Raw genomic sequence first — 27,010 nt, 5'->3', positions numbered from 1 at the left:
AATTGGGATAGTGTGCCTATCAAGAATGGAGATTTAAGGTGCATATGGAATATGGGATTATATTGGCCTAGATCATAAAAGACATCAAGAAGCCAAATTCACATCCATTTCTAGTACCTTTGAGGATCTGGGGCTTTGTCTCTCATAATTGCCTTAATATACCCACAAATATTTGCACATGATGGTACAGTGATTACATCTTTTACATTAAGTTTATCTGGTAAAATATACATACATTTAAATCTCAGTATTATAGGTACTTTATTTAATAGGTGGAGATAATATTATATTGCTTATAAAGTCCAAAGTATATGCTTATATAAAATTCACTTTGCACAATAGATAGCAGCGAAACAAGGCAAATACCATATGCTTAGTGTGCTTATCTGAAAAGGTTTGAGAATAAAATATATTTATGAACTAGATTAAATGTAAAGAACATGCAATCTGGCAAAATCAAGAAAATCCAGGAAAGCCTAATTGAAGACTAATACACTGTATTTAAGTTAAATTTAAAAAACAACAAATAGTCTGGTAGCACTTTAAAGACTAACAAAACATGTAGATGGTATCTTGAGCTTTTGTGGGTACAGCCCACTTCTTTGGTCAGCTGAAGAAATGGGCTGTGCCCACGGAAGCTCATGATACCATCTACATGTTTTGTTAGTCTTTAAAGTGCTACCAGACTATCTGTTGTTTTTTAAGTTTATCCTATACAGACTAACTCAGCTATCGCCTGAAGCTTTTGTATTTGTTTGCTTTATTTACAGGTTTCTACATACTTTATTCAAAGGGCAGGAGCATTTAGTGTTGTTTCCTGCACCAATGGTATTTGTTTACAGTGCAAGAACATTTATTTTTGTCTATGGAATATCTGACTCCAAATACCTCACAGTAAAGTCATATGTTAGTAATGTACTTTTTTGTTTTGAGAGGCTTCCGTTTCAATTATGCCTGAGCAAGAAGGATAGGTTCAGATGCCAGGAAAATGCCTCTTGTGCTGGCCACTATGTCTACACAGCAAAGCTATTTCGCAGTAACGGCTGTTATTCAGATAACTATGAGAGCGTCTACACAGCCAATCCGTTATTTCAAAATAATTTTGAAATAACTTGTGGCTTATTCCGAAATCTATAAACTTCATTCTATGGAGAATAACACCTATTCCGAAATAGCTATTTCAAAATATGGCGTGTGTAGACACTCCACTGCTGCTACTTCGAAATATTCCTCCCCACTGCCTCCTGGGGCTCTAAATCAAGATAGCACGTCTACATTAGGGAAGCCTGCCTCAGGCTAATTTTGAGGCTTCCCTGCAGCGTAGACATGCTATTTCGAAATAACTATTCCGGAATAGTTTATTCCAAAATAAATGTGCAGTGTAGACATTGCCTAGGAATGCAGAGTCGGTGGAGCATCTCTGTTGCTAGGATTGCAGTATTCCCTTACTTTTCCTAGAACCTTGCTCTACGGAGATCAGGGACCAGCAGTTTGTCATAGCAGCAGTCCAGGGCTCCCATCTGTCTCTCCTCCATGCAACTGTCTCATGTGAACATGTATCCAACAAGAAGCTGAGTTCCATACAAGGGGCAAGCACTGCCTGCGTAGAGTCCCCCAAACCTCTACTCCACCACCAACCACACACACACACATTGTTATGCACTCGCTGACTACAGATTGTATGGGGGGAGTCTTAATAAGCCTTTTCCTATTTACAAGGTACATGAGATTTCTCTCTGTTCTCCTGCAAAGATTTCTAACTCAAGGTGTCATATATCATAAGTGCACTGAAAATAATCACACAATATTGTCTCACTAAGATTGCTGGGTACAACTGATGGTATGGAAATGTGGCACAAACACATTTAGATTCCTACATGTCACAAAGCTAGCGTACAAGGCTTAGCCCTATCCTAACTTCTTGTTCCTTTATCTTGTTTAATTCTCAGCACTCTGAGATACGGCTGTATCTCTGTGAACTTAAGTGGATTTGCTCCACAATACATGTATGTATGTAAGATGAATATATTATGCATACATAGTGTTACTGTGTATATCCAGGAATATAGAGTGGAGTAGATAATACTATACAAAGATGAGGCTCTATGATATGCGTCCTTTCAATATTAAGACTTCTCCTGTTTTTGTATATCTGTTAACATTTCTCTAGTTCTGAATTCTCCTAGCATTAGTTGTAACAGAAAAATCTTTGTGACAGCTGCTGCTGATTTAAAACTAATGTTTAGCCACTAATAGATAATTGTATTAAACTAAACAAAAAACTGCTGTAAAGTTGACCCCAATCTGATTTTTAATTTACTGCATCATCAGCTACTTTTCTGATAATATTTAATCTGCTGAAACAAAAAGTGCTGAAATATGAATGTCTATAACATTGATGACAGATTGTTTCTAACAGTTCTGCTTTTGGGGTTAGGTGTTATTAATTATTATATGAGGAATCCGTGTGGGTAAATGTATTTATATTTGTTTTCAATGCTGTAATGCTCAAGTAAGCAATGCAGTGTGTTTCACAGTAAACTTTAAGTGTGGAAAGTGGATATCATAAAAGAAAAAATGGGCTCCAGTATTTTGTAATAACATTGATGTAAATTCTTAAAAGCTGTCCCACAATTCTAATAAATGAAATGGTGTTTACCCAATAAAGACTTTTCCATATTTTTTTCATATAATACATACTCTTTGACCATCTGGGATGGCCTTTTTCATTACCATATTTAGCATAGTAGCCACCTAAATATAAGAAACTTAGAGTGATCTCTTACGGATGCATCTGTTTTGAATTTACAGGCCCATTTCCGATTGTACTAGCGTGTGGGCCTGATCCGGCAGTCCTTACTGAAGTTAAATTCATATTGAATGCATGCTGAGTTCAACGAGAGGTTTATCTACTTGAGTATTGCAGAAATAGATTCTTAGAGCCTGATCCAAAGCTAACCAAGTCAAAGGAAGACTCTCACGGATTGCAGTGATCTTTGAATCAGACCCCAATAGTTTGCAAGTGTTTGTATTCTTCTGCACACTAGTATTTAGATAGCCACTTTCCACTAACCCACAAAAAAAATAGTTTAGGAGGGATTATTTTTATGGCAAGTATTAATTATTTACTTATTTATTTAGAAGTAATGCGGACCAATGTTACATGAAAATCTCTTTCTATCTATGCCTATATTGACCTAACGGTACCTATTAAAGGAAAAGACTTATTTAAAGCAATACGCTATCTGGGAACCAAACTAAAAGCAACAGAAATACAGTGATGTCCATTACAGGGGAGAAAGAATAAGAATATTATAAAAATGTAAGTCTCTCCACACGAGAAGGTAAACTGCAAAATATATTGGACCTAATACAAGAATGGAACTGTTAAATGAATTTTCAGTGTTCCAGCCTTTTTAATAAAATAGCAGAGCTCTCTTAAATGATTACCTGTGGAAAGAATAGATCTGTTTAAAGAACAGAAAAATATTGATGTGACTAGGAGTGTATATTGTATCATATGAATTGCTGATCTGTAACAGTCCTGAAATGTTTGTATTATATATCTCTTTACAGAATATAGCTTTCTTTTAATTACACTAACATATAATTGATTACCTACATAATTTGCATGAAAGGTCTGTTGTGGAGCTTATTATAATATCAGTGAGTAAGGATAACAAGATAAATTAAGGTAAAACAAATCATTCTTAATGCTATGCAACTACCTATTATTTTATCCAAACAACTTCTGTTTTTGCTATCTCCTTATGGTTCGATGCTTATTCCCTAGGAACAGAGTGGAAGTCTCTTTTTACTTCTGTAATTAGCTTGTTTGAAAGCTTCCACAAATTCTTCCTATCATAAATTTTGCATTGCTCTATGCACAATAATGCACATAAAATTAAATAAACAATTTAATTAATTTAATTAAAATTAAATATTAAACATATTGTGTATAAGAAGCCCGTGTCTTTGATTTAATTGGGCAGGAGTACCCAAAGCAGTTTGGGTAACAGTGAAACATAATTAAAAACAACAAGTACGGTAGCCTCTGGGTATGAAGAATAGTTGGGAGCTTTCTCCTGAGAAAGGTTTATTTAATTAAAACTAAACTAATCTTTGCAAAACACTTGATAAGCATTTCATAATACAAATCATAATCCAAAAATGAAGCTTATACTGCATCTACATGATACAGGAAAATAACCTTAAATAATTTAATTCTGCCACAAGCTACTTCCTTAGTGTGCACAAAATAATTCAATAAACAGCATGTTTACCAGCTTTAAATTCTCTTTATCATTTAGTTCATCTAGCTAAATGTTAGTAAGTTGTATAAAGCCATAATGGATCTGTAAATTATAAATCTAAGAATTAATGATTTATTTAGATTGCTTATTGTTTCTTACAGTTTTAGATACAATTCCAGATGAAGAAAGCACCATGAATTAATGTAAATGGCAAGCAGTGAATGTGGCTGTGCAGGTAGGTGAGCCCTTTGGCTGCTTTCCGGTTTCAGTATAAAAATTGTGCTGAGTTTCAAACCCAGCCTTCGACACCTTTCACTCATGAGTCACTATATTATTGCAGCATCTCAAGCCGGTGGAGGAAGAAGTAGATTATTTATAGGGCAATATCCCTATCAATATTTCATTGTTGCCAAATGTTAGCATTTATATACTATACAGTGATAATCTGAACTCCCTGGAAAACTTGGATCCCTCCCAAGGTGACAGACTATCTGCCTGGACATCAAACAGTCTGCTTTGCACAACTGTTCTCAAGCTGGATTGCAAATGCTGACAGGCTTTATAGGTCATTTCTAAAACAAATGCCTTGTTTTAACACCTCAACTGTAGCAACTACTACAACAAGCTACTGGTGTCAGTTGGCTATTTTAAAAGGGAATATACTTAAGTAGATTCTAACTGACATTCTTAGGTCAATACCACACATAACTGACTATTACTTTGGTTCCTTTAGAACAGTTTTTAAGTGAGTGTATCATTTAACTGATCTTTGATACATGTAAATACAATTGAAAAATGCTAGTTTGGGTCCAGTTGTGCTCCCTTTGAATTCAGTAGCAAATCTCCCACTGCCATGAATGAAAGCAGGATTAAATTCTTCTGCTATTCCATTCTGTTAGGGTATCCAAGTTGATTTGGAGAGTTGTGTCTAGCACTCAGTGATACAATGTGCTTTGTGATATGGGGTGTGAATTTCATTCATGCTGGTAAAGGTGCCTTGGCCAAATCATTCTGCCACTGCTCAGGTAGATGCCCGCTGACCCACTGGAGTCCCACTGCAAACTCTCATGAAAGTCAATGGCATTTTGCCTTGGTGAAGGACTGTGGGATTTGGCTCTGTGGATATCTTTTCAGCTGGGCAGCTCAGAGAACTTTGCATGTAACCCCTATTAACTAATGTCAGGTTTTTCTTCATATTGGCATACAGTACATAGTCAGAGTACATACACATACTGTACCTACCCTCATTGCATTCAGCACCTTGCCTGACTGGGACCATATTGTAATAGACAGAAATATACCCGGGGGTGGGGCCAGATTCTTTGCACTGCACCACCAACAGAATCTGGACAGAAAGCTGAGTTACCTGGCCCCACAGCATTGCACCGGTGTAATGACGTTTCCTGTAGTAATAGAATCTGCTTAGCAGCTCGTACACCCTTCCCATCTCCCTGCTGCCAGCACAGAAGGGAAAAGGGGTCATGGGTAGAGCTATTTTAAATTAGAATAGCCTTCAGTCTGCATTAATTTATGCCAGAAAACTTGCTCTACACACGTTTTAAACCTTTACGCCTCCAGATTTGCATTTCCCATCCTCTGGATCTATCCTGTGCTACATACACAGTGAAGCTAGACAGAACATTATCTGTGAGCATTCAATGTTTCTAACATATATGCCATGGATGTTATCAAAAGTGAACAGAACAACATCCATCATGGTACTATATCACCAGTCATTTAGAACCAAGTTGGAAAATATCTATGTCTAGTAGATAATATAAATATAACAGAATGGGGGTTTTCCCGAGTGCATACATACTTTCCCATTGTGGTTCAATAATTACTGATCAAAAATATAGACTCACTTTTGGAGTCATGGAATTTCCTAAAAAGAGAGATTATCATCAGAAAGAAATGTGTGCATTGAAGGAATGGCTCTTCCATTTCCGGCATATAAAACAGACATTCAAAAGAAGAAACGGAGCAGAGAAGAAATGATGGTCATTTGAAAGTAAAATATTCCAACACAATGTAACATTGGATTAACTGTTTCATGTATGTATTGTGAAGGAATATATCAAACTTCACATGAGACACTATCATTACAAGTGAAAAACAATAGAGAGCTGCTCAACTCACACTAGCCTACTTTAAGTGTAATGTTTCTATAGAGTACAAGACTTTGTTTCTGTTTCTCCTGAAGCTAAAGGCCAAATTCCTATTATTTGAGTGGGAGCAGGACTGAGCCCCAAAGCTTTAAACTTTCACCCTACAATATTTTTCAATAATACTTTCAATTTTCTCACCTTAATATTTAACTCTGATTAATATGTATTTATTGCTGAGGACGCCATTGCAAAATATGGCAAAGAAAGATAACAATGTAATTAGGGACCTGATCCCGCAGTGTGTCAAGTGCCCTTTATTTCTATATGTAAAAAATGAATTGAACAAAAAAATGACACATTGAATACAAGCCTGCACTCATGTGAATCAGACCATTGATGGCAAAAAGAGCTGACTGGGCCAGACAAGCTTTCTATGATCTTCATTCAAAGTGTTCACATAATTTCAGTGGATCTGTTGTTAGTAGTAAATCATGTGAATTCATGATTAATTCACTATGTTTTAAATTTTCTTATACTGGAGTAAATCCATATTGCCCCAAACCCAAAATATAGCTCTAAAGAGCTACAGTAAAATATTTGCATTGGTTTCCACAAGATGCATTCTAAAAGCTACTTGTCATTCATCACATGTATAGTACTAACATAAATTAATGCACAGATAATTCTATTATTTAACCACTGATGATTTTCTGGTTCAGATGGTCATGGTCATTCAAGAACAGCCACTTTGGGGTGTTTTGTGTGTTTCATTTTGTTTGTCTTTACTGATCAGTAAATTCCTTTAGCAGATGAGCATTTATTTGGGTCTTAGCCTAAATCAGAGAGATTTCCTAGGGAAAAAAATGAAAATGTGGCAGCAACAATGATCAGACAATTGAATAGACTGCCGAGTGAGATAATTATGGCACCAGCATTAGAGATATTTAAGATAAAGTTAGACAAATTTATGGCAGGATTAGTGTAACTTTTTATCCTGCTTGATGCAAAGGGTTGGACTGGATGATTTAAGAAGCCTTTTCCAAACCTATCTTCTTTGATTCTGTACATGAGACGAGTGTTATAAACCCACCCTCAGAACATTTTACGTTTATTCTGAAATATCTAAATAAAATAGCTAACATTTTGGATATTGTTTAGGGCCAAATTCTGAAGTCCTGACAGGATGTTGTTTTGTCCTTGTTCATGCAAAATTCCAATTGATTTCAATGACAGCTTTATGAGAGTAATAAAATCAAAGGGACAAATTCTGATCCGAGTTACATGGATGTAAATCTGCATTCACTGAGTAAAAATATCAGGATTTGATCTTTAATATGCAAAGAAGCATGTTATGTCATGTTCAGTCATATGCTTCTTGTAACTAATTTTTCAAAATTTATTAGAAACTGTCTGGAATTGCTTGGAAGTTTTGTAATTATAAATAACTCTCCCAATTAACTCTGATAAGGTTATGGTAGTGGAGCCTACAATTAAGTAATGCATACCTAAGCACAAAAACCCACTACAAGGACATAAGGATTGGTAAAATAATGTGGTAGGTCCAATATTTTTTTTTTCTTTCATATTCAGAACTCCCGCTAAAAGTACTTGGCTAGAGTTTCCGCTAGTAAGTATACATCCTCATAGCTCCATGGAAGTCAAAAGGGAATTTTGTTGTCAGTCTTTACCCTCTTTCATGTCAGTGAAATCAATGGAGTTGCATCAGTTTATTACCAGTTGAGGATCTGGGCCACTGACTCACTTCACTGACTTGATTGGGATTTTGGAATGTGCAAGTAAGGCAAGATCAGTAATTTTCACTTGGGATTGATGCTATAATATGTCAGTGTGCTAGAAGGCCCTGTAGGTTTGTGGAAATCAGTACAGCTCCAATCATTTGGGTTGTATCTGTTTTATTACTTACAGGGACATATTCAGCTCACTTTATTCATTAAATTTGAGTCTTTGGAATTTTAGAATTTGTAGTTATTAACGTAAGGATCCAAATACTGAACTCTTGTAAAGCAGCATAATTCTACTGACGTCTCTTTTGAGCTATGATGATTTATACTAGTTCAGGGATTGGACAAATGTTCAGAAAAAATCATAGGTGAAATACATAAAAACCAAATTATAGGCATTAGCCACTTAAAATGCACTGTCGTATGTGCAATCAAATCAGTGCAGTGTAAAAGTTTTTGATTCAGTTGGGATTTGTGACTCCCTGTTGTTTTCTTTTTTCATTCCTACAGCATTGTGTAGACCATTAATCTATTATTCTGGACTAAGAAATTCTGATACAGTATATGTTTTAGATAAAACTTCATATGGAAGCTGGCAAATCTGGATGCATCGTGCCTTTTGGGCCCAATTCTGATCTCATGGACTCATGCTTTACAACAGTGTCATTCCACTGACTTCAGTAGAGCCTGTCATGCCTGTGTCAATGAAATCAGAATGAAATCATTCTTGTCTGTGAGCCCTATCCGACTACTACTGAACTCAGGGGCAGTCTCTAATCATACCAGATTAGCTTCATTCCAGGGACTGAAACAACACAGTAGATGTCAGTGTCTTTGATAAAGCTTGTGTAGTCTATCAAGTAAATGTTTCATATTTTTTAAAAGTGAAATATAAAAGATCTACATCACAGATGTTCAAATAACTCTGAAAGAGCTAATATTGTCAATGGGGAACATGTCAGTACCTAATGTGTTTGCCTGATACATTATATAACAGATACCTCTGAAGTAAATTTACCTGTACATTTGACCCTATATAAATGAACCTGTATTTGTGCCCATTCCCATATACTTTGAACAGAAATATGATCTATCTATCTATCTATCTATCTATCTATCTATCTATCTATCTATCTATCTATCTATCTATCTATCTATCATATTATGACTAAAGAAAAATAACAAATTAAATGAAATCAGAAAACCTCTTGAAAGATATGCCTACCAATCTACCTAAATCAAGAGATATATTAGCTCTCTGGGCTGTTAAGCTGCCTGTAATTCAATGCTTGTGCCTAGGGTTTCCTTTTGCACTAGGAAACTTCTCAGTTTTTTCAGCACTGATGCAACTGCCACCAGTCAAGCACTTGGTAGGCTGGACATAGATGATACAGTGGTAAAAATGCCTTCATCTGATCTTCACAGGACATTGGTAGCACCGATGCAGCTGAAAACTCCACAAGGGATTTCTTGATGTAGAAAGGTCCTAGTTCTGACTGTCCCTACTTGGCCCAGAACTGACACCCTTGTTCAGGAAATAAATTTCAGGGCCGTATTCTGAGCTGGCATATATTGGCAGTGCTCCATTGACTTCGATAGAGCTGTGTCAGATAATAGCAGCAGTGGATCTGGCCTTTGTTTTAGCTAGTGTGAGTTTTGCCTAAGTTCTGTAGGATTTGACCCATGATACACAATATCCGTGGATTTGCTTGGGTCAATAACAGTGTTAACCCTAAATTTCTCTTAACTCTGATACTTTATTGTCAGAAAGGACCATCATGATCATCTAGTCAGACCTCCTGCATGTGTGTGTTGAAGTCAGACAGTCAGTGAGTGTTAAAGTCAGCCATTGGTAGTCTGAGTAAGAGGCTGTACTGGAAGTCAGGAGTCAGCCAATCTATTTCTAGCCCTTCAGCTGACCACTTGTTGGCTGATCTCCTATGTAACCTTAAGTAAGCCACTTTGGCCCAGATTTAACTCCATTGGGAGTTAAATACCTTTAAAAATCTGGGCCTTTGCCTCTTTGCGACTCTGTTTCCCCTCCAAACATTTGCCTATTATCTACTTAGGTGTACGCTCTTTGAGCAGGAATTGCCCAATGTGTCTGTACAGCTCCTGGTACAATGAGAACTTTGATCTCAATTAGGGCCTCTGAGGCTACGTCTATACTACAAGGTTTTTGCGCAAAAACCAGTGGAGCGTCCGCACCTCAAGCGCCTTTTTGCACAAGTAAATTGACAGGACAGAGGGCTTTTGCTGGTAGAGTTATTCCTCTCTCCACGAGGCATAACTCCTTTTTGTGCCATAGCTCTTGTGCAAAAAAGCAGATGTGGATGCTCCACAGGGGTTTCTTGTGCAAGAAACCCCTATGGGAAAAAGCACAGGTGCTCTGATGGCCATTCTGCGAATGGCCATCAGAGCTTTCTTGTGCAAGAGCATCCATGCTCTCTTGTGCAGAAGCACATCACTTTTGCAATGTGCTTTGAGGTCTGGACGTGCTTTTGTGCAAGAAGTTTTTGCACAAGAACGCTTCCACAAAAGGCTTCTTGGGCAAAAACCCTGCAGTGTACACTAAGCTTGAGTGTTACTGAAAAGCTACTAAGAAGCCGAAAGTTAATTTGGGGTACTTCTTTGTGGTACAATCCACATAAACAACATGTCATGTTTCCACTGAAGCATTTTTAAGCATTTAAGTCATGTATTTAAGACCTTACTCAGGCAAAAGATACAATGTAGTCAGAGTGAGTAAATGTTGGGGAAAAGTTGCACCTGTAAGAAAATATCCCATCCCACTAAACAAACCTGATTCAATTTTTTAAATAATGCAGAAACCTCATGTCACGTTTGTCCCTGCTCGGAACCTTTCTAGATTGTGCATTTTTCTCCTTCCAAGCTTCAGTGCTTCTAAGTTTCCAGAGCTTGCAAATACAGTTTGGGTGAATGTTACCAGCATGTAACAACGGCTTTTACCAGAGCAAAGAGAGGGCATAACTTATTGTTGGAAGATTTTGTCAACTTCATAGTAATGAGCAACTGCCAAGCAATTATGATATATTGATTCAAGGGAGGTTAAAGGATGTTTTGTTCTTTCCAAAAGAGATTGGTGATCATACCTGACCTTAACATCCCCTTTTACCCACATCCTATCCACTCTTTCCATTTCAGAGTTTACCCATTTGAAATAAAGCAGCCATGATAGGCTTTATTATTGGTGTTTATGATTTAAATACTGTTTTTTAAGTTTAACCTTTTGGCGGAACCTGGCACATGGATGTGAAGAAACAGTGAAGAGATGCAACTTTCTTGGCATTTTCTTTTTTTAAAGAGGAGACATTGTCACAGACATGCTCATTCTGCCTGAAAAGGTCCCTCTAGTGAAAAGATGACACCTTGATGTGTGGTGTATTTACATCCACTAGGATTTCCGAGTCATGTTCCTAGTCAATACAAGGGAATCCCCCCATGTTTATCTCTGCTCAGTGACATTTTATTGAGGACAATCTTTTGGATGCATAATTTGATATCCACAGCGCTAATACGGCCAGAAAGTTCTTCCCTACCCTTATTGGCCATGATGACTGCACGAGCTGTGATTTTAGAATAACAGCTTCGATATTTAGGGTTTTAAACTAAGTTCATTACTTAGTAATCTGGAAGCAAATATCGCATATAAATCAACGGCGAAAAATACCTCTGCCTGTGCCTGGTGTTTGTGAACACAAGCAACGTTAAAGTGCGCTTTGCAGAGTTTGAAAGGTGCAACGCACATGATTATGAAACACTAATGTAAGAACCAAAGCAAAGTCTCCAGCTGTTACATACGCCAGACACTCCGGATCTGTCAGTCTGGAACGGGATTGTTTATGAATCCACGAGACCAGGGGAAACAACGAAGCCATTCAAGTTTAGGACACTCCTGAGCATGGATGCGACAGGTTCTGGGGTCAGAATCTATTCCTGACGCTCGATTTGTCTGTCTGTCTGAAAATAACCTGACGCAAATTTACTAGTGAGACAAAAACTACCTAGGCTGACAAAGAAAACTTACCCCACTCTCTGAAGTTCCTTTTTAATTGCTGTCAAACCAGCAGCTACTTATTTATGTGTTTATCTTGTACGGAATCGTAACCAGATGACATCTGAGTAAAACAGATGTGGGGCAGCAGACCATGCAATTTTAGGAACAAGCAAATATTCTGTGCCTCCCCTCCCCAAAGTTTCTTCAAAAGGATCAGTCCCTGTTTACCTGAGTATGTGAAACGGGTGGGCCTAAGGTCTGAGGGACAGAGCTATGTAGCGCTTAAAGGTTTCTGCTTTGCTCTCTACCTTGAGATGATCAATCTTTCCTCCCGGCGCATGGCAGAAGGTCAGGCTGGTAGCCTCGTGGTAGTTCGCCCCGTGTTATCTCTCTGCGAGACTCTTAAATACAGATTCCAGCGCTTGGAAAGTTTGCTCGCATTTTGAAATCTGCTGGCGTTGTCTTTCTCTCCGTTCCCTAGCTGTATGAAAGGCGCTGGGGGCTCGGTTTGCTTTTTCCTCAGTCGGCGATAGGTACCTTGCGCCAATCTCCTAAAGTGATTTTTCAGAGGTCTGTGGTTATATGATTTACAAGTGCAGCGGAAGTCATTCAAAGTAGTTATACAGACATAAAACACAGCATATCAGATGCATGTCTGTCTTTGTGACGCCGTTTTTTCCCCCATATGTATCCCAAAATCATTCAAATCATCATAATGGCTTAAGGGAGGAAAAATTAAATTTAAACCGTGAGATTTTTTTTTCCTGACTGGCCTCATTTTTAAGTGCATATCTTGGTTTTTGCTATCTTGATTTCACTGAAGAAGGTTCTGATACTTGGTTGTACTTAGGAAGGAGCACTTTAAGCCAGACTCTTTAAAAGTTTACTCCATAATGAAACTAGTTCATGTGTTCAGTACTTGAAATTCTGTTTCCACGTGCAGCAGTTGCCAGGTAGGATTTAAATACTTTTATGCAGACTGGAGCGGAATAGCCCCTATGAATCTAGGCTATAAAATCAAGATCATGTATTACTTGGCATAAAATGCTTGTGTTTCCAAAAACATCGAAGGTTGGTCGTCTTAATGTGCTCGATTCTTCTACTCATGCATTCTGATTTTACAATGATTACACATCTCCCATGAATTACTCTGCTCTGTCTTGCAGTATAACTGTATTCCTTCTAAAAGGTAACCATAAACTAAGTAGATCAAAGCAATTAGCTCCTATATAAAGATAAAGGCGTGTTTAAGAAGTATAGATAATGTCGCAATTTGACATCCAACTAAGCAAAGACTGGAAGAAAATAGAATAAATTATAGTTGTCTGTTCTTTATATAGGAGAATAAATATATATGGAATATAATGAGATAGTCACACGTATATTCCCATCTATATTCTCGGATCTAAAATGTAATATAGCAGTTCAATAATTTAAACATTTCAAAAAACTTTTTTAATTCATTAAACGTCATCGTTCAAAGAAATTATGAAAAGTGAAATTAGTTTCAACAACTCAGGTTCTCTGTCAAATCTACCCACGCAAGCAATGCAGAAAATACCATTTAAAGAGAAAATTCTCTCTTTAGCAATGTTGCCAATTTGTTGTTGGCTATTTTCACTTTTTTGTGTTTTTATTTTTCCCTTTGGCTTTAGGAGAATCGTGCCAGAGATTTTTCCGAACAGATCTGAGTTCCAAAGACACTTTAAATATAATAATTGGCAGAGTCACAAAGCCATTTTAATTTTAGCTCCGTTCATCTACAATTAAAAAAGTTTTTAAGCAAATAAAGTGACAAAGAATCAAAAACCTCTGTCTTTTTTTCAATGAACGGATAGCTCTCACCTGGTCCAGCAAAGATCAGATCTCAGAGAAAATGACTCCTACTTCTACCAAAGTCTGGTTCACCGATTTACTCAACCGGAAGAAAGAGCTTCATTAGTTAGTTTACATATACCCTTTTAAACCTGTTCAAAACGAGCTTGAGAATACAAAAATATACCACTTGCTTTTCTGCCAAAAGTCATATAAAGAAGAGTGTTGTTTATGTTGTATATAGAACTCTCTTCCTATCAAAGAGGAAGTTGAAGATTTATTTAACCTGGTATTCAGAGTCCTTTCCCCTGGATTTCAGACCTTTAATCTTTTGCCACATGTTTCACTATGCTTCCAGTTTTAAATGGAAATTTTCGTTGTACTTTGTATCAGCCTGAATATTATTTCGTAGCTAGTTTTGAACTGCGCACACTGTTGCTTTTTTATTTGTTGGTTTGGTTTGATTTACAGCCATGTTGTTAAAAACAAAAGCATTCCCAAACGTACTGATTTTCGAGGAAATATTAGACAAAGAAGGATTTACAATATAATCCATCCTATTGTTTTAGTGCAGCAAGTTGGTCATAATAATAATACATTCTCTTTTTGCACAAAAATTATTGTGCAGCTAATATCAGCTTTATAAAATATTTGGACAGTAACAGACATATTCGCTCATAATAACACCAGGATTAAATATCGTAATAAAAATCACATATGCTCATTACTGAAAAAACAGCTATATTATGCAATATTTCGTGGTTAGGTGTGTTACAAAACAAATAAAAGCACCTGTTTAAAAGCAAATTCCAGATGCGCGCGCACACCCCTCGGAAGAGAGCTATATGAATATAAATATTTAGTAGTTTTTGTGATAACACATGTTTTCTCTATATCTGAACTATTACTTACTGGGAAAAGAAAAATGTATGGTCTGCTAATATTCTCGATTGAAAAAGAAACCAGTCTTTGTTTTAGCCTGGCCTCGGGTTTCTGGGAAGCGCATAGCTGACAAAGATTTTAACTTCCCAGGAATTCTTGCTGCACATTTCTTCTCCTAAGGACATTTCTAAAGCACCCTAGATATTCAGAGCCATCTGACAGCTAAAGGGCGTAAAAGAATGGGTCACCTTCAATACACATTTGTTGTTCTTGAGAATTCTGTACAAAATATGTGTCACCCTTGTAGTGCCTTGTAACCCTTCGGAGGTTTCTGCAGACGTGTCATGTTTTACAGCACTTGAAAAACTAAACTAAAGGCTTTTGAAACAAATTTGAAGCAAATATTCCTTGTACACATTGTTTATCCAAAATCGAGCCACCTATACGTTTTGATTTTTAACTCGTCTTCCTCCCACCCCACCCCTATAAGTAAGAGACCTGATTGTTTGGGAATCAAAACAAGATAAACATCATTAGAAATCATTGTAATTGGGATTGTGAAATCTGACCTTTGACCTGGAAAGATAGGTTTCACAATAATGTCTGCTTTGATTCCTGGAAGCAGGCACAAAGGAACAAGCTCCCTGACAGAAGTCATCGGTATAGGCACCTCCAAATGAAGCTGGCTTTAAAAAAAAATGAGCGCGTGTCGTTCGCCAAGACCAAGGGGCCATCCCAGGCTTTTCAGCGGCCATTTGAATATGTAAAACACCAGGTTATTGATCATCGCCCCTATTGTACGCTTCCTTCCATGTGTTAACCCCTAGCACCAAGGCGGGAGTTGGAATCAAACTTTCAGCGTTTGGATGACACCGGCACCAGTAACGCTTGGGGGAGGGGAGGGCTCCTAAGAGAGGAAAATGGGACGAAGAGTTTTCAAAGGGAATTTGGCGCTCTGGTTCTCCATGCCAAGGGGCCAGTGATGCCCCCGAAAGCCCCTGGCAATCAGCTGGTTTCCCCTGGTGGGCTTTGCAAGAATCAACAAATCTCATTTCTTTAATCAGCCAAAGGGGGTGTGAGGTTTATCTGCTGGATATTACAAAAAATACCCCTGGGAGATAAAGGGGTGCAGGGAGAAGATGCTCCCCGGGGAGGTGGGAGGCAAGACGCCAGGTTTCGGAAATGAAGTAGATTTTAGAGCAAGCTTGAGCGACTGGCCTTCCACTTTTATTACCCGAGCAAGAGTACTGCCAAGTGCAGCATTGGGAGGAAAGCGTTGTGCCCAATTCTGCTTCCCTGTGGGCAGTGGCTTCATATTACACCCAAGCAAGGAATGGATCGACATGCCCTCGAGCAGAAACCTCATGTGAGGACACTTGGGGGCAGTGGAGGGGAGAGGAGGCTACCTCGCTGTTCGGACTCTGTGGTTGGGTTCTAAACTTTTTCCTGCTAAGGTGAGCAAGTTATTTAATGCAGCCCATCCAATCACACCTGCTTCGTGACAGATTATCAAGTCAGAGCTCTCCTGCTATGAGCGCGATTGGCTTGGAGACCTCTTAACCTCTCAGCCTGGGGGTACCCTATTTCCACCAGATCTCGAAAAGCGTGTGCCGGAGAGACACATAAGTAGTCAAACACATGTGTGTTGTGATTGTGTGTGGCCGAGGCCGGTGGTATTAGATAGGCATAGCTACACACCTTCGCCCCCAACACATGGAATGGATAGGAAGTGAATTCTTTGACCAGGTGGCTCCAATTGGCGGATATCGAATGCTGGGTCGATAGAGCATTGTATGTGTTTAATCGCCCTGCCAACTAAAGGAGGCTCCTTGATTTTAAAAATAGAGTTGATGTCCTATATAACTTAAATGTGTTTCGGATGGAATACATCCCCTTGGAATGAATGGCAAGGCTCTACATCAGCCGGGGCAGAATTGTGTAGAAGGCCTCGCATGTGCGAGAGGGCCCTGAGGCGCTGGTGTATTTGTTGTACTGTGCGTGGAAGAAATCATAAAAAGTATCATTGCACTAAAAAAAGCCTGACTTGTCTAAATAATCCTCTTTCTTCTTCCTTTTAATCTGGTCTGCGTTTCCCTGCCTGCCTTGTTCGCCATTTGTCCAGCTGTGCTGAGCTTGGATGGACACTGAGTGGTTAAGAAATTCTTTATTCCTTTTGTGACTTCCAAAGTACATACGATTTTTGACTCCTTGTGTCTTCGCGGAGACACATCCCACCTTTAAATTTTCAAATGTAAATGTGATGTGGTCCTTTGCCGTATGGAAGAAGATTAGAGGCGGTTCAAACGTAGTATAACTAGGTTTTCTTTGTGTGCAGAAGTCTCTGCCTTGGAACAAACACAAAGTTGTGGCCATGAAAATACTCCTTGTCTTTAATGCTACGAAGGAAATTCCTAATACTCTGTTCTTCTAGGGCCTGTTAAGTATAGAAAACTATACAATGTGATAAAATTCTCTGAAATAAAATGTTAATATCATAAATTTCCCTCGGGCAACTAAGCCTCACAGTAGATTTACTGTTTAATAAATGTGCTTTGCTAAGATTCAGGGTAAGGGAATAAAACTGTGTCTATTATGTAGCCTTATTTTTTAAGGCTGCATTGAAATCGAAATGGCTGGGGCAGTGTTCGATGGGAGAGAAAAAAAGCAGGAATCGCTGTGTCTAAGGAGGAATAACAGCCTCCGTAGTAAGTAAGTAAATAAATAACCAGCCGGCCTTATTGGAGAGTGGCTGCTAGAATTGCTGGCTGAACTCTGCGTTCCAGCTCTTTAGGGAAAGCAATTATACGATTTTAAAAAGAAATTACATTTTCTCATATACAGCTCCAGGGAAAGTGCGTGCGAGAGGACAAGAGAACTGAATTTAGATTGGAGACTTTTTTTTTTTTTTGCCCTTTCCAATATCTGCAGGGCGGCATGCTGCTAAAGAGCCTTCCTCCCAGCCCAGCCAGTGGAACAGCAAATACACGGAGGGGTGTGGTGCAGAGGTGGGGTTTACCTTTTCGGTAAATAATCCTGGGGCAAGGATAGACGCGATTAAACAGCTGTAATGGCGGTGGGGAGGGGGAAGTAGTGAGTAACATGCGGTCCTGGCTCGCATTTGCAGATGTGGGTGACTGTTCTTGCAAAGTCAGCTGCTTGCTGGGGGGGGGGGGGGAAGCAGCTTAGGGGAGGAGCGGGTGCGTTTCAAAATGCCACAGACTCAATGGGGTGCGCTCCTTGCAGCCTGCTCTTGGCCTGGAGTCCATATTGTTTGCTTTAGACTGCAGATTCTTTCTTGCCGTGCAGAAGAGGGGTTTAAGTTTACGATCCGGCCCTGTACCAGTGTCTCGCTTACAGCCCTTCGGGGGGCGCTGTGCAGGAGCCGGTTAGGACTTTTCAAGTCTGGCTCGGCCTGCCTAGCGGTCCAAGACTGGCAAGAGGGATGAGACCAAGCCACTGGCCCAGCCAGGCTCATGCCCAAGCCAGAAGTGATGGTTGGGTGAGGAGGGAAAGAGGGCCACGGATCCCCGCCCGGGAAGCTCCTGGGATCCATGGATGCGCCTAATTCTTTGTCCAGCCCATTGTCCAACTGACAGCTCAACACCTGATCACTTCCAGACCCGGCCATGGGGAGCAGAGACAGCTACCAAGCGCGAAAGGTTCGTTCGCCCTGCCCTGCTCTCTAACGCCTACAGCTGCAGGCAGGAGGGGAAGGGGCGGATTGGCCGTGGCAGTGCAAGGCGTGTCTGTCCATTGCAATACGCACCACCCAGACCTTCACGCTGGCCCTTATTGTCAGGGATGCCCGGCCTTAAATCCGCCTCACGATATCACCGCAGCTGAGTCCCTCCCCGCTCCGGATCCTAACAGCCCAGAAGAGACCCTGCTCCCATTGCAAAGTTGCCCTTCTTCCTAGCTCTTTGTACGCGCCCCTGGCCTGGTTGTGATTTAAGGCGCCTTGCGGGGAGGTTACATCAATTCGGCTAACGCAGGCGGGACAAGTTCATCTGGCCCCTGGAACCGGGGCGCTTGTGTCCCAAAAGTCAGTGGAGAAGGTTGAAAAATGCCAGCCGGCGTGTGGTGTGCAAAAGCCACAGCCGTTTACACGGCCGTCTTCGGATTGTCCGCCCCCCCCCCCCCCCTTCGGTCTTTTACTCTAAACCCACTGAACTGCCGCCCCCTTAAGACTGGCTGCAGGATTTGACTGAAATAAACAGGCCTGGTAAGGAGTATGGAGTTTCCAGGCAGAAGTTGGACCCAGCTTAGTGGGGCTTCACCAAAGTTTCGCGGTGGGTTTTTATAAAATCCGATCACACACCTTGAGCATTTGTGTTAACCTGTGGTGCCAGCCCTTGTGTGGTAAACGCCAGTTCACTCGGAGAAGCAAGTAATTATTATAGTTATATATTGGAACAACGCTTAAAATATGAACGCTATACTTATCGTCAGGAGCCTATGATTACATTTAGTTTCTATCATTTCCTAGCCTTCCTGTGTACTCGTGCCTGCCCCAGAATGGTGTCACATTCAAACCATTGCGTTGTGAAGACAAGACAAAAGGGTCCGGGGGAGGGGGAGAATAACCCAAGGAACCAGAAAGGTGAGGCATTTAATCCAACTAAGAGGAATGGCTAGGTCATTGTTGAATACACACGCGTACACACACATCAGTACAGGAAAGGGGGAAGCCCGTGGAAGTCTTTTTCAAAACTCACAGTGAAGAAACCAAATAAAACGTGAACTGGGAATGTGCGATCCCAGTCCAAAAAGGCAATAGTGCCTGGTTCCCTCTCTGTCACCGCCCAAAAGCTTGTCATGTGCTTGGCCTTTTCATGGCACAGTCACCGGGACACAACTTTACACACTGAAAAGTGGCTACAACGCAACCAAACTGACATTTACTGCGATAGTCTGTTGTGAGCAGAATTTACACATCGGATCATTCTGTTAGTTTAATGGCCATCTTGTCACACACACACAGACACGAAATAATTTCCCTGGTTTTTTTCTTTAAAAAAAGTCCCTTAAGTGACTGAATTTACTTTAAAACTGCAATGGCTGAGATAAAGGCTAAGAACAGAGTGAAAGTACCATTCATTAGAAGATGCTGCTAAGCAACCGAGTGCAAAGTAATGATCGGTTTCACTCTAGTTCTCTTCTTCTAGCCTCTGTATTCTGCCCTGGAAAGAAGAAAAAAAACCCTCCTCTGTGGAAATTCAATATGGGCCGGAGCTGATCTCGAAATCAGACAAGAAGCTGTCAAACAAATTCCTTTTCAACACGTCTTGGAGCCCTAAACATCCAGAAGGTTTCGTGACATTTTCCTGAAGGTGTTGCTGAGGTATTATTATTTGGTGAGTTTTATTTCCTGGAAAAAAAAAAGGAAAAGAAAAGGGGGGGGGGAGCAGAAGACGACGGCGACTATGGAATGATTTAAATATTCAAAGGGGAGATTTAAAAAAAAAACGGTAGCTCCGATTTTTAAAGGTTGGAATTTGGAACTAAAAATTAATTAGCACTTTCTTGAAGGGGGTATGCGACTTGTTTAGCTCCTCACTATCCTAGTCAATGTAAAAACACCACAAAGAATCAAGCTGTGACTCTATATATGTATATGCACAGATGCACAAAAAAGTAAATAAGAACAACCAGCGCGTATCCTGAACACAGTCTACACTTTATTTCAGACTACAGATTTCTGAACATAATAAAATCTTTGGCTTGTAGCGGCGGGTTCAGGCTCGCAGTCAGTGGATCAAATTTTTTCCCCGGGAAACAAAATAAGACAGAAATTCACACGGAAAATAAAATAAAAATTCGAGAGTCAAACATTTACTTAAAAACAAGAGGCAACGACATCAGAAAAAGAAAACAAACCAACCAACAAACAAAAAACAAATAAAAGATAGAAAGAGAAACTGTCCAGCAAAGAGAGATCGCTACACATATTTCTTACCTGAAATTAAATATATACACGGTCATATGATGTTTGGCTATATAGAGATAATTTTTGTAAGTGTTCATTTGTTTTTTTTTTATTGGAGTCCTTATACTATGGATAGACAATAGATTTGATTTTAAATAGCACCTGTCCAAAGTCCCCCTCAGTGTGGCACCTTCCACTGTTAAGTCCTTTTTTAGTTTCTTTTCCTTCCCTGGCAATAATAATAATAATTAATAATAATAAAGGCGGTCGGGCGGGGGGAGGGGAGGATGCTGACTACTCGCTCTCCTCTTTGTCCTGCACCGTGGTCGTGGAATGGTTGTACAGTCCCTGGGCCATGAGGTGAAGAGCCAAGCCGTTCTTGATGCCGGTGGCTTTCTTGATTTTGGCTCGCTTGTTCTGGAACCAGATCTTGATCTGGGATTCGTTCAGGCTGAGTTCTTGGGCCAGGGTCTGCCGCCGCTGCTCCGTGATGTAGCGGTTGGCCTGGAACTCCGCCTTGAGTCTCTGCAGCTGCTCCGCCGTGAAGGCTGTTCTAGGCCGCTTGTCCTCCTTCTCGTTCTTCTTCTTCTTCAGTTTCCGGGTCCGCGGACCTGGGGGCAGAGGCGGACAGACACAAAAAAGGGGGGGGCGAGGGGGAGGAGAGGAGAGAAAGGGGGCAGCTGTTTGAAAGGCATCCTCGGTTGGAAAATGTCCTCACCCCTCTGCCAAGCTTCCTTCTCGCCCTCCTCCCGCCGCATCCCAGTATTTGCTTTCCTTCCAGACCCCGCTGCCCTGTCCGCAAGGCAGAGCTCTCTGATGGGGATCAAATAGTTTGGAATAAAAATGGCCGACTTATTCAGTTTACCTCCCCCCCTCTCCCCCCAAAAAGGCAGGCGTCAAAGTGCTTTCTATAGAGGGTGCTGAGGGGGTTCTTTGGGGGGAGTTCTCCCCCATCCATCCAGAGTGTAATTCAGTTTATAAGAAAAGGGGGAAGTTGGCAAACACCTGGCCAGTTACACCCAACAGTAGCACTCGGGCGTTAGCAGTTCATTCTCAATATTGGACCCTACACGGGAATGTCGCTGCGCTGCGGCCCTAGGTAAATACATTACGGACCTGATGACTTTCCGCGCGGATGTGAAAGTACCAAATGGTCTACCAAAGCAATAACTAACAGGAGGCGATCTAATGCCGTCTATTTGGGATCCACGTTGTGCTACGCTCAATCTAGTCCCTGCGGTGCTCAGGGGAAAGGCTGTTTTATTTGGGCAAACGTGGGTAAACGAGACCGTGTATCGGCGTAGATCGTGACCTTACACATTTTTGTAATTGTTCCCCACTGAAGGAGCTCGTGGATTACACTATAAAACGCCAGGGATGAGCCCCACTCGGAGAATTTTTGAAAGCAAAAGTACCGCAGGCCCTACAGCGAAGAAACATGCAGATTGTCTATTTTAATTCGCGATTCCGGAATCCGAGACTTTAAATAAATCACTGCTCATAGGTAGCCCACACACGTAACGTGATGGGAAACTCTTCGCCCTGGACGCGTGGCTCGCGGATCTCTGCCGCCGATCTGCAAACCCGCCGGGCAGGCACAGCAAACAGCATCGCTTTCCTCTCTCGGGGAAGTCTGAAAGCCCGGTCCGGCTACAATCCCCCCTTGGCCCAACGTCCTTCCATAATCAAGTACAGAACGCAACCAAGGTGGCTTGTGTCACTTCTTTGCGGGGTAGCGCTAGAGGAGAGTGGCAGGAGAACGCGCCCCGCGACTACAGTGTACAGTGAAGAAGCCCAGGCGCCGCTGCACAAAAGAGTGACACAAACACACAGCCTCACACACACGCACCACTCTCTCTCTCTCACACACTCTCTGAGCATGCCGCTAAGGGGGCCCCGGTTAACCCAAGGAGTTGGAACAGCAAACTCTATAGTTCCTTCGCGGGGAACACACCTCTCCAAACACTGAAAGTAGGAACTGAAGCCGGAGGGCAAACGCGACAGCCCCAGGAAGCCTTCTTGCTCTGGAGGAGAAATGCCCCAAGTATCTAAACCGTCCCAGTGCCTAGAAAATCCACAGCCACCTTTCCCCGTGTTGTTCAACACTCATTTCAGAAAAGCCCTGGAGACAGATGCCAACACTTGACCTGCCTGCCCACTGTGTGAATATCAGCTACTTCTTACTAGAAACCAGCTCAATAAAGACTCGCCACCGTTAAGTAACCAACTCATTCGGGGTCGCTACTATTTCCAGGAGAGTGTGTCTGTTGCTACAGAGTAAAGGGTATTCAGTCCATCGCTTTTCAAACCCACTGGCTTAGCAGATGTTAACTCCCCCGTCTCCCTCTGTTCCTACGGAGGCAAAGTGAGGGTATTATAATGAATACGGGGCAAGTCACATTTGTATCCGTGTGGAATGCGTTTTAAATGGATTGCAGACTGGGTGCGTTTCAGTTCTGCCGCTCTCGGCGTGAGACTCGGCTCATCCGAAGGAGTGACTACTCCTGTTTATAGCCTCGTTGGAAACCCTCCTGTTAGGAACGGTCAGATCAGGCCTTTCAGGCCTCGCATTAAACGTATTCAGGGAAATGATCCCTGAACTTTAAACCCCGATAGTATGCGTGGGCGTAGAAATCAAAAGTATCCCCGAGGGCAAGGTAAAGGCTCAGAGCTGATATCGCCTCTCCAAACGGCAAGAGGACCGACAACGAAAGGCTGGGGGTGCAGGCTGTGGCCTTCTGGCTTCCAAAGAAACCCCGCCAAAAGCCTTTTTCTCCCTTTTTGGACGGGATTAAAAAAATTCTAAAGACCTCCAAGTTTGGATGCAAAGGCAGGTCAGCAGCTGGGGAGCCCAGATTTTAAGGAGGCAGCCTGCCCCCCTATCTATGGGAGGAAGGCTTCCTAGCTGAGTAGGCCTAAAGATCCTCTCTCGGGGCTGTTTGTCTCGGAGGTCTCAGGGCACGTTTAGGGCACATGCGGGGGACAGATATTATTAAAAATGAATCCCCCTTTAGCTGGTTTACTTGAAGGGGGGTCAATAAAGCGCCTCACATTATCTCCTTATTGTGCCAGGCCCTGGGGAGGAGGCTGCTTTGCAAACACGGCACCGATCTGATCCCAGCGCCTTTCTCCTTAGCCAGCCGAATAAAACCGCAATTCCGAACCGGGAAGGAGTGCGGGGGGGGGGGGGCACAATACAGACACATCTACAGAGATACACACAGCCCTGCGCCCGAGCTACCCAGAGCCGCCGCACGCCGGCAGGAGAAAGCAGGGCCGGATCCAAGCACAACAAAGAGAACCGGGGACATTCCCAGCGGAGGTCTCTGGCGTTGGGTGCCAGCGAGGAGCTTTGGTAAAAGGAAAGTGTAAAATGCTTCGCATGTGGCGGCTCTGGGAAATGGTAATAAAATCATTGCTCTGCCCGGGGCCCAGCGCCTGACAGCTCAATCACTCAATCAATCCCGTTAGTCAATCAAACCGGCTTTTCTGAGTTTCAAGGAGCTGGACGTGTCAATAACAGGGGGATCTAGATGGCTCGGGCTGATAGCAGCACATTGATCACTTGCCGTGGAAGGAGCGGCGCAAGGGAAGGAGCTCTAGAGAGCGCGAGCCACAGCTAGACACTAGCTGGGCATTTTGGCTGGCTGGCCCCTTCCTCAGCCTCCCACAGCCCTGGCCCTGGATTGATTCTGATTCAATTGTATTGTGAAGCTAAACCCAGCCCCGCTCCTGCAGGGTTTGGCCAGGGTTTGCGGGCAGAAACGCGATCTCGCTGGGGAATTTCATTCCTTGGGACTTTCCCGGAGCCGCCTGATTTACACTCCTCGGGCTCCGCTAGCCCCAAGCTGGCCTGGGAGGTTCATTCTGAGTGACCCCTCCTCGCCTGGTTTCTTCCGTATCCACAGAATGAAAATAAGGCGACTTGGAAGCCGAAGGCACAGGAATGGAAATAACAGTGAGACGCAGAAATATCACAGGAGTAGCCGTTCCCGGAGAATCTGATTTTTTTTAAGGAGGGGGAAATAGCTTCCTCAAACAATAGCAGATAGTCTCCTTAAAGAGAGAGGGGGGAAAAGCTCTTCTGCAGCTAAAAGCCAGGAGGAACACAACTACTCTTGTCTATATGCGACCTAGAGGCCTGGTTTATTTTTGCTCTCAAAGGGGCCCGTTTTGCTTTCGCATAAAAGAAACATTTTTTCCTGAAAGCATCCCCCCCCCCTTTCTGCCTTTCAGAACTGTACCCCACCCCCTTTCAAATGTCTAATAAGTTCAACATGTGTCTCTGATCTTCCTCCTCTATCCTCCCCACACACACTCATCAGCACACAATAAAAATAAAAAATCTACTGCCTCTCTTCGGAGCTACTGTATCTGTAACCCCAACCCCCATAGAATCCGAATAAAAAAGCTCCCTGTGAAATATTCCAGATCTGCCCTGGTGCGCCAAAATTCGGGGTTTTTTTTAGGAGGGGGAAGCTGGGGCGAGAGGAAAATATTTTCCCCGCGCTCCCCCCAATAATTTAATCACTAGCGCGAAAGACTTGGCTGTGGGACCCACACTAGGAACAGGCTCTGGAAGCAAGGCTGAGCCATAGCGTTTATATTTCAAAGCAAATAATCTAGAAAGCCTAAAGAAGGGAGGGAAGGGGAAAAAAGAGGGGGGGGGGAGCTACTGCCTCTTATTTCCTAGCTAAGAGATGTGATCCGCGAAGTGGTTCTTACCCGAAGACGGTCTGTCTGAATACCTAGTGCAGTAAACCCAGGCAGGCCATACTAGAGGCTGTTGAGAATCGCTCTTTACAACAGGTCCTCCATTATTAGAGCCCATGAGCAGGATGGCGGGGTTGGCGTGCTCCCCATACTTCGCCGGGTTAGTTCCACTCCCTTCGGAGGGTGGCTTTGCTGCCGCTACTGCTGCTGCTACCGCGGCTGCCGCGGCGGGGCTGGCTTTGGAGGCAGCAGCTGCACCGGGAGGCGCCGAGGAGGAGCTGTCGGGGTTACAGTTTGAATCCGGGCAAAGGAGAGAGGACGGGTTGGATGGCCTCGTGAGCAGTGGGTTGACGTTTTCTCTACCTGAGGTCTGACCGCGATCTCGCTCTCTGTCCCGGCCGCCGCCTCCTCCTCCTCCTCCGCCACCGACGAGCAGGAGCGGCTCTTTCTTGCAGCCAAAGTCCGGCCTCAGGATGTTGTCAATGAAAAAGTTGGTGGTGCGGTGCTGCGGCGGCGGCGGCGGCTGCTGGTGGTGGTGGTGGTGGGGCATGGGCAGGAGGCAGGGCGCTGCAGGAGAGGAGGGCGCGTGGCTGGGGGAGACCGGGACGCTTTCTCCATCGCTGCTGCTGCTGGCGGTGGTGGTAGCAGAGTCTCGGTGACTTTTACTGTCCGGCTGCTCTTCCATACTCAGCCCCCGCCACGGAGATCGCTGCCTTTCCCCCCCACACTTTTTTATTCCCACCCCACTTTGGCAGTGGGTGGTGGGGCGAAGAAAAAAAATAGACAAATAAAATCCACTTGTTGGCTTGACTCGGATCTAGAGAGATTGGTTTTTGCTTTTTTTTTTTTTTTAAGGAAGCTATATCCAAAAATATTGAGACACTTGAGAGAACTGGGTTTTGGATTTTGTTTTGCAATTACTTTATATTACCACCACCACCCAATCCAAGAAAACAACAAAGCAGCCCCCCCGACCCTCCCCCCCAAATCGCCTTCAAAATCCACCCATCTTCCTACAAATACTGTAGGTTTTGATTTCCCCCAAGTGTCATACTCTGCTTTGCCCACAGATCAGGCTTGGCAGAGCCTTTAAACGCCAGCTTGCAAAGCGCTTGGGTATTTTTTTTAAAAAATTTTAAGCAAATCTCTGACAGCTCCGATCTTTGCAACAAACTCTCCCTAAAAAATCGCTCAGCCACACTTTTTTCATTCGAACCGGAAGCACGTGAGGCTGGCCCGCACGTGGAGCGAGCCAATAGGAAGCCGGAGATCGCCCTGACACCCCTGACGTCCGCCAATAGTATGCCATGGAACTTTGCGGATAAATAATCCATGGGGTTGGATAAATCAGAGGGAGTTGTGCGCTCTTCTCTGCGCATTCATTCCAGACTCTGCTCCCACCCACCCCTGCGTGGGGCTGTTTATTTATTTATATTTGCTGTAAGCAAATATAAAATCAACTCCATAAACAACTTATTCAAGTAACGTAGGATTATATACGTATTTAACCCGTGCTACAGGCAGGCATGGGAAGGGTTGATGGCAAATATTTT

General features: G+C 42.4%; 2 protein-coding genes across 11 annotated transcripts in view; one reads left to right on the top strand and one right to left on the bottom strand.

Annotated features, from left to right (window-relative positions):
• MARCO (macrophage receptor with collagenous structure) overlaps window positions 1–27,010 on the top strand; it is a 268,892-nt gene that overhangs the window by 133,168 nt on the left and 108,714 nt on the right. For 6 of the 10 annotated variants that reach the window (XM_089779705.1, XM_089779704.1, XM_089779697.1 and 3 more), the window contains one exon: window positions 4,415–4,488. Coding sequence is in view for 4 of the 10 variants with exons in the window: in XM_089779697.1 (XP_089635823.1) it covers window positions 4,461–4,488 (28 nt within the window). In the remaining 6 variants the exon portion in view is untranslated. Of the gene's footprint in view, window positions 1–4,414; window positions 4,489–17,746; window positions 17,824–19,304; window positions 19,419–19,983; window positions 20,173–27,010 lie in introns of those variants that run through there. The other 4 variants (XM_075933238.2, XM_075933235.2, XM_089779703.1 and 1 more) reach the window with 2 other exon arrangements.
• On the bottom strand, window positions 20,477–26,646 carry EN1 (engrailed homeobox 1). The gene is made up of 2 exons (XM_006137625.5): window positions 25,470–26,646; window positions 20,477–21,355 (listed from the first exon to the last, which is right to left on the bottom strand). Exons 1-2 carry the CDS (start codon window positions 26,140–26,142, stop codon window positions 21,039–21,041), a joined length of 990 nt encoding a protein of 329 aa, XP_006137687.1. The 5' UTR covers window positions 26,143–26,646; the 3' UTR covers window positions 20,477–21,038.

The sequence above is a fragment of the Pelodiscus sinensis genome, chromosome 7 (assembly GCF_052426305.1).
Source record: "Pelodiscus sinensis isolate ZL-2025 chromosome 7, ASM5242630v1, whole genome shotgun sequence".
NCBI classification, from domain to species: domain Eukaryota; kingdom Metazoa; phylum Chordata; order Testudines; family Trionychidae; genus Pelodiscus; species Pelodiscus sinensis.
This window is presented reverse-complemented; position numbering and strand designations above follow the sequence as displayed.

What these genes read in the sequence shown, in the direction of transcription:
- EN1 (XM_006137625.5), bottom strand. Translation starts at nt 26,142, where the DNA reads ATGGAAGAGCAGCCGGACAGTAAAAGTCACCGAGACTCTGCTACCACC. An exon ending in TTCAGACAGACCGTCTTCGG is followed by an intron (nt 21,356 to 25,469) that starts GTAAGAACCACT and finishes CTCTGCCCCCAG; the next exon opens with GTCCGCGGACCCGGAAACTG.